Below are 10,896 nucleotides of genomic sequence, written 5' to 3'. Positions count from 1 at the left end.
TCACCTTCACATATAGAATCCAACAAGTCTCATCCAATCCAAGCACCTTTCTCTCTGTGGTTTGTTAACTGGAGCCACCTACCCAGGTTTCCTGCTTCTAAACGTGTCCCCTCTAAGCTATTCTTCACACAGCACTAACAGTGATTCTTTTCAGACCTAAATCGATTATGTACCTCTCTGCTCTAAACCCTTCAATGGCTTCTCATTTTACTCTAATTAAAAATTTTAAAAAACATTAAAATGATCTTCAAGTTCCTATATGATCATCCCTGCCCCGACACCCTCTGTGGCCCCATCTCCTGTCGTTTCCCCAGCTCACTCTGCTTCTGCCATTGGCTTCCTTGCTGTTCCGGGAACACATCGACGATGCTCCCCCCTCAGGACCTTTGCACAGGTTGTTCACGTTGCTTAGGGTATTCTTCCCTTGAAGAGCCACATGGTTCTGTCCCTCACTTCCTTAAGGTCTTTGCTCACATGTTACTTTATTAGATGGGCCTTCCTGGCCACCTTATTTAAAAAAGCAAACCATCCGTTCCACACCCCAATACTCCCTGTCTTCCTATCCTACTATATTTTTCTTCGTAGGACTTTAGACTTATTATCATATTATATATTCATTAATTTTTTTATGTCACCCACATACACATACACTTGAATATAAGCTCCATGAGGACAAGCATTTTGTTTTGTCATTGTCTGTTTAATATCACCAACCTCAGAAACACTGTCTGGGGCTTCCCTGGTGGCGCAGTGGTTGAGAGTCCGCCTGCCGATGCAGGGGACGCGGGTTCGTGCCCCGGTCCGGGAAGATCCCACATGCCGTGGAGCGGCTGGACCCATGAGCCATGGCAGCTGAGCCTGCGCGTCCGGAGCCTGTGCTCCGCAACGGGAGAGGCCACAGCAGTGAGAGGCCCGCGAACCGCAAAACAAACAAACAAACAAAACACTGTCTGGCACATAGTAGGCACCATAAATAGTAATTTGAATGAATAAATTAAAGTGAAGCAAGTACATGCATTATTATTACAACTATGTAAAAACATTTGCTAATAAGAATAAATTCAGTGATGGTAATAGCTATGCCAAAGTGTTGGGTTATAGGAGATTTAAAAATTATCTTTTCTGAATTTTCTTTTTTTTTTGATGATTTGCTTTTTTTTTATTTTAGGAGGAACGGATTGGATTTGATTTGGCTTGATTTATTTATTTTTTAATTTGTATTTATTTGGCTGCGTTGGGTCTTTGTTGCTGCCCGCGGGCTTTCTCTAGTTGTGGCGAGAGGGAGCTACTCTTCCTTGCCTTGCGCGGGCTTCTCACTGCGGTGGCTTCTCTTGTTGCAGAGCTCGGGCTTTTAGGCCTGCGGGCTTCAGTAGTTGCGGCACGTGGTCCCAGTAGTTGTGGCAAGCGGGCTCTAGAGCTCAGCCTCAGTAGTTGTGGCACACGGGCTTAGTTGCTCTGCGGGATGTGGGATCTTCCCGGACCAAGGCTCGAACCCATGTCCCCTGCATTGGCAGGCGGTTTCTTATTTATTTATTTATTTATTTAACATCTTTATTGGAGTATAGCTGTTTTACAATGGTGTGTTAGTTTCAGCTTTACAACAAAGTGAATCAGCTATACATATACATATGTTCCCATATCTTTTCCCTCTTGCGTCACCCTCCCTCCTGAATTTTCTTTAAAGTAGTTGCACTGTTTCTATACACATTTAAAAATCACCATGATCTGCACATTGTAATAAGTATTAATGCAATACCCTAATGCAATAACTACTATATCAGATGTCTCTTTGGAAGGTTTTTTCAACTTTGCTTAATGGATTTTACTTGAAGTGATTTTACTTGAAGTGATACAAATGTATATTAAGCAGATATGTCTTTTTTTAAAAATAAATTTATTTATTTATTTGTTTATTTTTGGCTGCATTGGGTCTTCGTTGCTGCGTGCAGGCTTTCTCTAGTTGCCTCGAGCGGGGGCTACTCTTCCTTGCGGTTCGCAGCCTTCTCATTGCGGTGGCTTTCCTTGTTGCGGAGCACGGGCTCTAGGTGCGCGGGCTTCAGTAGTTGTGGCTCACGGGCTCTAGAGCACAGACTCGGTAGTTGTGGTGCACTGGCTTAGTTGCTCCGCGGCATGTGGGATCTTCCCGGACCAGGGCTCCAACCTGTGTCCCCTGCATTGGCAGGGGGATTCTTAACCACTGAGCCACCAGGGCTCAGATTCGTCTTAGTCCCAGGGAATTTTAATAGCTTGTGATTGCAAATCCCCATAAACTGACCACATTAAAAAAAAATAAATTTTTAATTCTAGAAGAGTTTTAGATTTACAGAAAAGTTGCAAAGATAGCACAGGGAATTCCCATCTCCTCCACCCGGTTCTGCCTATTAATAACATCTTTCATTAATATGCCACATTTATCGTAACTTATGAACCAACATTGATACATGATTATTCACTCAAGTCCATGCCTTATTCCTCAGTCTTTACCTAATGTCTCTTTTTTGGTTCCAGTCTCCCCTCCAGGATGTCATATCACATTTAGTCATCCTATCTACTTAGGCTGTGACAGTTTCTCAGACTTTCCCTCTTTCTGATGATCTTGACAGTTTTGAGGGGTACTTGTTAGCTATTTTGTAGTATGTCCTTCTATTGGGATTTGCCTTGTGTTTTATCCCATGATTAGATGGCTATGGGTTTTTGAGAGGAATGTCATAGAAAGTGTCACTCTCAACACATCATATCAAGGGTATGTGTGATCAACTGGAGTTATCACTGTTGATGTTAACTTTGATCATCTGGTCAAGATAGGTTTTGTTCTGAATTATTTTTGTTTACCAATAAAGAAATAATAACCTCCCTAGAATAAGCATCTTTTGAATCACTGCAATTTAGGCCTGTTTGGGTAGCTTCTTTTTTTAACATTTTTATGGTACTTACCATGCACTAAGCACTGTTTGAAGCTTAACATCTATCAACTCATTTTAACTCCACAACAACCCATGAAGTAGATACTACTCTTCCATTTTACAGAGGAGAAAACTGAGGCAACAGAAAAGTTAAGCAACTTGTCCAGGTATTGCACAGCTAGTAAGTGGCGCAGGCAGTGTGGCAGCAGAGTACTTGTTAACTATTCGACTGCACTGCCTCTACATGAGGAGCCAGAATTTATTGCCATAAACAGAGCACATTAATTCTTTTTTCATTTGCTCTTTATTTATTTTACTGAAGTATATTTGATGTACAGTATTATAAGTGACAGATGTTCAATAGTGATTCACAATTTTTAAAGTTTATACATCTTTTATAATATTTACAGTTTTATTGTAAAATGGTGGCTATATTCCCCATGTTATACAATATATCCTTGTAGCTTATTTTATACATAATAGTTTGTACCTCTTAATTCCCTACCCCTACCTTGCCCCTCTCCTCTTCCTTCTCCTCATTGGTAACCACTAGTTTGTTTTCTATATCTGTGAGTCTGTTTCTTTTTTGCTATATTCATTCGTTTGTTGTATTTTTTAGATTCCACATAGTATAAGTGATATCATACAGTATTTGTCTTTCTCTGACTTATTTCACTTAGAATAATACCCTCCAAGTGCATCCATGCTGTTGCAAATGGCAAAATTTCATTCTTTTTTATGGCTGAGTAGTATTCCATCATATATTTTATTTATATATATATATATATATATCTCACAGCTTCTTTCTCCATTCTCCTGTTGATGAACACTTAGGTTGCTCCCATAGCTTGGCAATTGTGAATAATGCTGCTATGAACATTGGGGTACAAGTACCTTTTTGAAATAGTGTTTTTGTTTTTTTGGATATATACCCAGGAGTGGAATTCCTGGGTCATATGGTAGTTCTATTGCATTAATTCTTTAATTAAAGTTTTATCTTTGCAGTATATAGCAGTGAGATCCAGCTCCTAAAGTAACCTCTTAATTGCTATGCTTTCTCTTGATAAAGACAATTCCAATCCCAGCCAACCCAGCACTCCCACAGGCCCTCCTGCCACGGCCCTGACGTGGAGCGTCCAGTTGTCTACAGAATTAAGCCCAGCCCTGCTACCATGGTTCTGAGCTTTCCTGGACGGCAAGTCACTGCTGAAGCAGGCTACTTGCCATGTCCTCCACACACCTGCTTTCCCTGCTGCTGCCTTGAACATCTTTCGCTCTTCATTTTCCTAAATCCCCAACACACGGTCTGTGAATCTGTGCAAACTTCCCACATTCCGTGGCAGAAATAACTTCTCTCTCCCCTCTTTATTCCCACCAGAGCCTTATCCCTGGACCACAGACTTGCTTCCCTCTGCCTCCAAGTTTTGCACACATGATTAATATCCTCTACTACATTCTTGGTTTCTGGAGGCCAGGTTACCTTCTCACACAGCAATAATGCCTTCCAGAATAGGACCTCAATAAATGTCAGACCGAGTCAACCCAGTTTCTATTTGAAAATGTCAGCTGCTTGACTGACTCATTTACTACCTGCTTCTGAGTGGCATTATCTGTCTATACAGATATTCTTTCAACATTACCAATGAGATTTCACTTTATCCTCATATTTTATACAGAGCTTTATTACAGCTGACAGATCAATAATGTGTGGTGAGGTTCATAGGTCAGGCCTCCTCCTGGCCTTTCTGGGGAGATGCTACCTGTATCTCTATCTTTGAAATAATGGAAGAGTTTGACCACTCTGTCACTATCAGCTGTGTCACCTTGGGCTGGTTACAAGAACCCTCTGGGCCTCTCTCACAGGGCGTTAGAGAGGATTATTGAGATCAGAAATAGAAAATCCTAACATAAACAGTAATGAGTGTTAACAGGGGCTGGGGACTCTCCCGTGTGTGTTATATGTATAGCATGTTCACTCTTCACAACAGACTTACGAGGTAACTATTCTTATCCCCATTTTACAGTTTGGAAAACTGAGGCACACAGCAGCTAACTAGCAATCCAATGCTACAGAGAGGGTAAGGAGCAGATCTCGCACTCAGACTCAGGGCAGTCAATCCCCACTCTCTGTGAACATCTGTTCCCCACTAAGTCCTTTGTGGAACAGCTGTCCCCAAAACGTAAACATTCGTTTTATTTAGATGGTAGATGGAGGGAATGTATACAAGAGACTACCTGAAACCTCTGCTGTCTCCCGTTTACTCAGATCCTCAAAAAGAAAACGATTCAGCCAATATTGAGCGTCTAATATATTCAAGACATGAGCAGGATTCTTGCAAAGCCAGTTCAAACCCTAATGTAAATATTGAGTTCCTTGTTACTGACTTAAGATCTCCTTCAACACACCCTTCACCACAGTAGAAACCTAATTCCTACTTGAATGACCAAACTTCACTACACACTGCTAAGCGCAACACTATGAGGACCGGGCCTTACAGTCTGTTAAGGTCGATGCCTGTGGCCTGCGTCACGCAAACTCACACTCTTCACGAACCGCCCCTCCTTCCACTGATGGAAACTCCACGTGACACCTTGTGAGTCCTAAAAGTGAGGGACTGGTCCTAGGACATAAAATAATTGGCAGGGCTTCCCTGGTGGCGCAGTGGTTGAGAGTCCGCCTGCCGATGCAGGAGACACGGGTTCGTGCCCCGGTCCGGGAGGATCCCACATGCCGCGGAGCGGCTGGGCCCGTGAGCCATGGCCGCTGAGCCTGCGCGTCCGGAGCCTGTGCTCCGCAACGGGAGAGGCCACAACAGTGAGAGGCCCGCATACCGCAAAAAAAAAATTGGAGATGCTGGCTAACGTACTAGCCAGACACAGTAAATTCCAGCCTTGTTAACCAAATTCTGGCAATTGCTCATGACCCCATCAACAGAATGTGGTTTTTTTTTGTTTTTTTTTGTTTTTTTGTGGTACGCGGGCCTCTCACTGTTGTGGCCTCTCCCGTTGCGGAGCACAGGCTCCGGACGCGCAGGCCCAGCGGCCATGGCTCACGGGCCCTGAGAGGCCCGCATACCGCAAAAAAAAATTGGAGATGCTGGCTAACGTACTAGCCAGACACAGTAAATTCCAGCCTTGTTAACCAAATTCTGGCAATTGTTCATGACCCCATCAACAGAATTTTTTTTTTTTTTGAGGTACGCGGGCCTCTCACTGTTGTGGCCTCTCCCGTTGCAGAGCACAGGCTCCGGACGCGCAGGCTCAGCGGCCACGGCTCACGGGCCCAGCCGCTCTGCGGCATGTGGGATCTTCCCGGACCGGGGCACGAACCCGCGTCCCCTGCATCGGCAGGCGGACTCTCAACCACTGCGCCACCAGGGAAGCCCCAACAGATGTATTGTATTGTCAACAGAAACCAAACCTGGACCTCTCAAAGGGTCCATGGTATTTAAGTGACAGTGAGCCATGGAAGAAATGCCCGTAACTACTAAATAATTACTTTGACTGGTAATGGTCACTTTGTGCTGTTAAGAGTTGGGAGATGTTTCTGCTGTTGGTTTCATGTTAGCCAAACCAGTGACTTTGGTGTAGATCCTCAACCAGGGGTGATTGTGCCCCGAGGGGACATTTTTGGCTGCCACCGCTAGGGAGGGTTGCTACTAACATCAAGTTCGTGGAGGCAAGGGATGCTGCAAAAAATCTGACAATGCACATGACAGCACCTCCAGCAAAGAATTCTCCAGCTCAAAAGGTCAACAGGGCTGAGGTTTTGAGAAACCCTGGTGTGGCCCGGTGCTCCATCTCTCAATTTTTCCATTCAGTGGTGAGAATGCATACTAGAGTGAAATTTCAAAATCTTAAATGTTTTGCCCAAACGCACACCACATGCAAATACGTAGACCTTCAGAACACTTTCAGTCCTCTTTGGCGTGGAGGTTGCACATGTCCTAGGAACTGGGTGGGTGGGACATAAATGCACACCAGCCCTTCCTGTCTCTGAACTTCTCTCCCCTCCATGCCCTGCTTACAATTGTTTCCTATATCAGCATTATCTCTCTTCTCAGCACAGAGTTACTCAGGACTTAAAGTAGAAGAACCAGTTTCAAATTCTGCCTAAAATGCAGTTCCAGGCTCTTCACAATCAAACAGCTAAAGGAGGGCAAGAGAAGGGAGGACAGGAAGAGAAGGACAGGAAACTAACTCCCTCCAGGTTAGTTTGGTTTGTGAAACTTTGTAATCCTCCCAGGCCAGACTAGGGCCTTCTTTTTTTTTTTTTTTTTTCGGTACGCGGGCCTCTCACAAGCACAGGCTCTGGACGCGCAGGCTCAGCGGCCATGGCTCACGGGCCCAGCCGCTCCGCGGCATGTGGGATCTTCCCGGACCGGAGTATGAACCCGTGTCCCCTGCATCGGCAGGCGGACTCTCAACCACTGTGCCACCAGGGAAGCCCTAGGGCCTTCTTCTGATGTCCCATCACCCGGCCCGAAATGATATACTTTTTTTTAAAAAAAGTATCGCCCTAAACCACATTTATAAAATGTGAAACAAGGAAATGGAAAGCTCGTGGTTTTTAATGAGCTTCACCTAAGGTCTCTCAAACTTAAGACATCAATCACATTCACTGTTCACATACAGTAAAAAGTACATTTATTTTCAAATGTCATAGAAACCTAATAGTTATTTGTGACAATTCCTCCTCCGGTCTGTACATTGGCGGTTTACTGGTATCTTTCTTTCCTTCTTTCTCTTCCTTCAGCTTGATTCCCATTCATTCACCCTTTCCACAAATATCCCCTGGGTTATCTTGCTGTCTTCTGCAGAGAATCCAGATAGAAAGTGGGAACATTCCCATCTCATGGGAACCCAGAGAGCCATCCTCTTTCTCTTCCTTTTTGGGGCTGGGGAGGCTCTCTCTCTTCATAGGGTGAGGACCAATCTGGAGAAACAGGGGAACAGAACTTTCTTACTAGGAATATCTAAACATCACCTCTCAGATAGTCGTCCCCAAACACACCACGCCTGTACCCTACTGAGTGTTCCTTCAAGAAGTGCTACTTCTTGCTAACCTGCTCAGATGGGCTTCTCTTGGTTTTAATAAAATCAAGAAGATCTGTCTCATGTTAACTCATGGAGCTTCCAGCTCTCTACATTTGTGTATTAAAAGTTTAAGTGGACCAAGGGGGTGAGTGATGCCAGGGGCTAGATTTAAGCTGGACTGAAATTCTGTGAACCTCTTTGACAATAACATTTCCCCTCTCTGGCTCTGGAACCGCATGCGCACCCACGAAGTACTGACAGCTACCACCATCCCCTACAGTCAGCGTCAGAAAATCAGCAAGATCTGGCTATGAGTTTGCGTTTTCATGCCTCCTTAAAGCTCAGGAAGCAATATTTCGGGGGGTGGGGAGGAACACACTGTTCAGCTCGAAAATTTCCTCTAGATGGTGAAAGGAAAATGCCATCCTTCGGCTTCCACCCCGAGAAGAACGCGGCAGGGCTGCCTGGGCTTTGCTAATAAAAGCGTAGAGTGTAAATGGCTTGGTGGTGACTGGCTTTCGCCCTTGGCCGGAGAAATGAGATCACGATTTTCACAAAGGACAAGAACCGCCGCTGCCGCCACTGCTGAGGCTGCTGCTTCCCCTCTCTGCGCGGGTCCCGCATTACATCACCGGGGAGCTCCTGCGGGTGGGGGGAGAGAAGGCTTTGCCAGGGACTCAGCCCCAGACCGAGGAGGATAAACACGGAATAACAAGGATACGGGGTGGAGGGGAGGGCGAGGGTGAAGGAAAAAGCAGGACCAGGTTTCCTACCACGACCCTGAACGTGTGTATGGGGTGGGGTGTTGCACGGGCACCGAGTCCTTAAAGCAGCCGCACCCCAAATTCCGTTCCCGCATCGCACACCCCACCCTCCTTCAACTCCCAATTCCAAGTCCAACAAAAACCGACATCCAAAGCGGCCTGGAAAGTCGCCTTGAGAGGCCCAAGGGGGACGGCAGAGAGGCTCCCGGGGACTGGGAGGGACCACGACGCCCGCGCCTCCTTGGGGGAGTGGGGGGAAGGCGGTCGCCGCTGCGCCCCCGCCCGGCCCAGCCAGCGGTGCCTCCCCCGCCAGGCAACAGCGGCCAGAGGAGGGAGGCAGAAGCGCCTCCTCCGTGCCAGGAGCCGAGACGGCGGCGGCAGGGGGAGGAAGGCGCCTCTCCTTACCCCCGATGACGGGCGGGTCATGCCATGGCAGCGCCGGCGAGCCACAGCGGCGGCGGCGGCGGCGAGCGGAGCCCAACCAGCAGCCCCCGGAGCTCGACAGGGGCCGGGGACGCCGCGGCGGGAGCGCGGGACGGCCGGGACGTGGGAGCCAGGAGCGCATCGGTGACGGTCCCCGGCCTCCCTCCGCTTGAGGACTACGAGTGCAAAATCTGCTACAACTACTTCGACGCAGACCGGCGCGCGCCCAAGCTGCTGGCGTGCCTGCACACCTTCTGCCAGGAGTGCCTGAGCCGGCTGCAGCTCCGCGCCGCCGCCGCCGCGCCCGAGCGCCCGCTGCGCCCGCCGCCCTGGCACGGGCCGCCCAGCGCCATCGCTTGCCCCGTGTGCCGCCACCGCACGCCGCTGCCCGACAGCCGCGTGTACGGCCTTCCCAATAACACCAAGCTCGCCGAGGGCTTCCCGCTGGCCCTGCGCGCCGCGCACGACCCGCTGCCCCAGGACCGCCTCCCGCCGCTGCCCGCGCGCCGCCCAGCGCCCGCCGCTGCCCTGCCGCCCGCCCCGGCCCTGCCGCCGCCGGCGTCCGCCGAGGACGCGGCCCGAGGACCACGCGCCAGCGCCGGCCTGCGCGCCCCGGGCTCCTACGAGAGCTGCCAGAACTGCAAGCGCGCCGCGCTCACCGCGGGCTGCGTGTGCGTCGTCTTCTCCTTCCTCTCCATGGTGGTGCTGCTCTTCACCGGCCTCATCTTCGTCAACCACTACGGCGGCGGGGCCCCCACGGGGGGCGGGACGTCCCCTGATGCGGCCCCGGCAGCCGGTGTGCCCTTGCCTTCGCCCGTGGGTCCCATCTGCCTGTCGGTGGCCAGCATCCTGGCGCTCTTCTCGGTCGTCGTCACTTGGGTTATCTGCTGGCTCAAGTACCGGCCCGAGGGCGCGGCCACGGGCTCGGCTGGGGGCGGCGGCGGCGGCCCGAGGGCGCGGGCGGCGGCGGAGGCAGGCGGCGCTCGGAGGAGCGACACGTAGTGGGGCCGCACGCCTGACCTCCCTCCCATACCTCCAGCGCGGTCCGAGAGGAGGGGGCCTCTGGCCCGTTGCGCTCGAGCTTCTCCGCCCTCTGCGGAGGGAGGCCCCCGGCCGCTCACCCCCTCACCGCCCGGTCACGGCAGAGCTTCGGTTTTCCGCGTCTCTGGCCTTTCAGGTCCACGCTTCCGCGCTGGGCCAGAGGAGGCGGGGATGCTGGTGGCAGTCCCATCTCCCCGGACTGTGCAAGGTCAACTTCCGCTTCATGCACCACCCTCATCCTCGCCGGAGTGCACAGCCATCCCTCCCTGGGGTCCGAGGATTTGCAAAAAGAGGAGGAAGGAGGAGGGGGATGCCCGCTGCCCCGCCTGGAAGCTGGTTTTCTGGCTGCTGTGACTTGAGAGTTTCTTTAAGGGTATAGGTGCTAGCTCACGTCTGCAGCAGTTGTGAATGGACCTGAATTGTCCAGAGGAAGCATGAATGAGATGTAAACGTGAAAGCTTTCCCTGCTTCCTGGAGGCCCTGGCGAGTGAGTGAGCCGGAGCTCTGAGAGTGACGTTCAACCCCGGGGGCACGGCGCTGGCGTGAGTTGGGAGGCCGCACGGACCGACAGTCCGCATCAGTGCGCGATTGGGCAGGTGCTCAGCGCGCGTGCGCGCTCACATCTGCCGCTGGAGTCTTCGGAGCACCGCAGGGGTGGCGCGCACAGGGCGGTGGATCCGCCTGCTAGCGGCCCGACAGAGTCCAGAAGTTCCATCTCCTGGAAACTT

The 10,896-nt window shown here is 50.0% G+C and overlaps 1 protein-coding gene across 1 annotated transcript; it reads left to right on the top strand.

Annotated features, from left to right (window-relative positions):
• Nucleotides 1-9,115: 9,115 nt before the first annotated feature.
• Nucleotides 9,116-10,129, top strand: RNF228 (ring finger protein 228). Its single transcript, XM_055079069.1, has one exon. The coding sequence runs from the start codon at nucleotides 9,134-9,136 to the stop codon at nucleotides 10,127-10,129; it is 996 nt and encodes a 331-aa protein (XP_054935044.1). The 5' UTR covers nucleotides 9,116-9,133.
• Nucleotides 10,130-10,896: the final 767 nt, after the last annotated feature.

Source organism: Physeter macrocephalus, chromosome 2 (assembly GCF_002837175.3).
Source record: "Physeter macrocephalus isolate SW-GA chromosome 2, ASM283717v5, whole genome shotgun sequence".
Classification (NCBI taxonomy): Eukaryota; Metazoa; Chordata; class Mammalia; order Artiodactyla; family Physeteridae; genus Physeter; species Physeter macrocephalus.
This window is presented reverse-complemented; position numbering and strand designations above follow the sequence as displayed.

Bases quoted from the DNA above. Each gene is read 5' to 3' on its own strand.
- RNF228 (XM_055079069.1), top strand. From the start codon at position 9,134: ATGGCAGCGCCGGCGAGCCACAGCGGCGGCGGCGGCGGCGAGCGGAGC.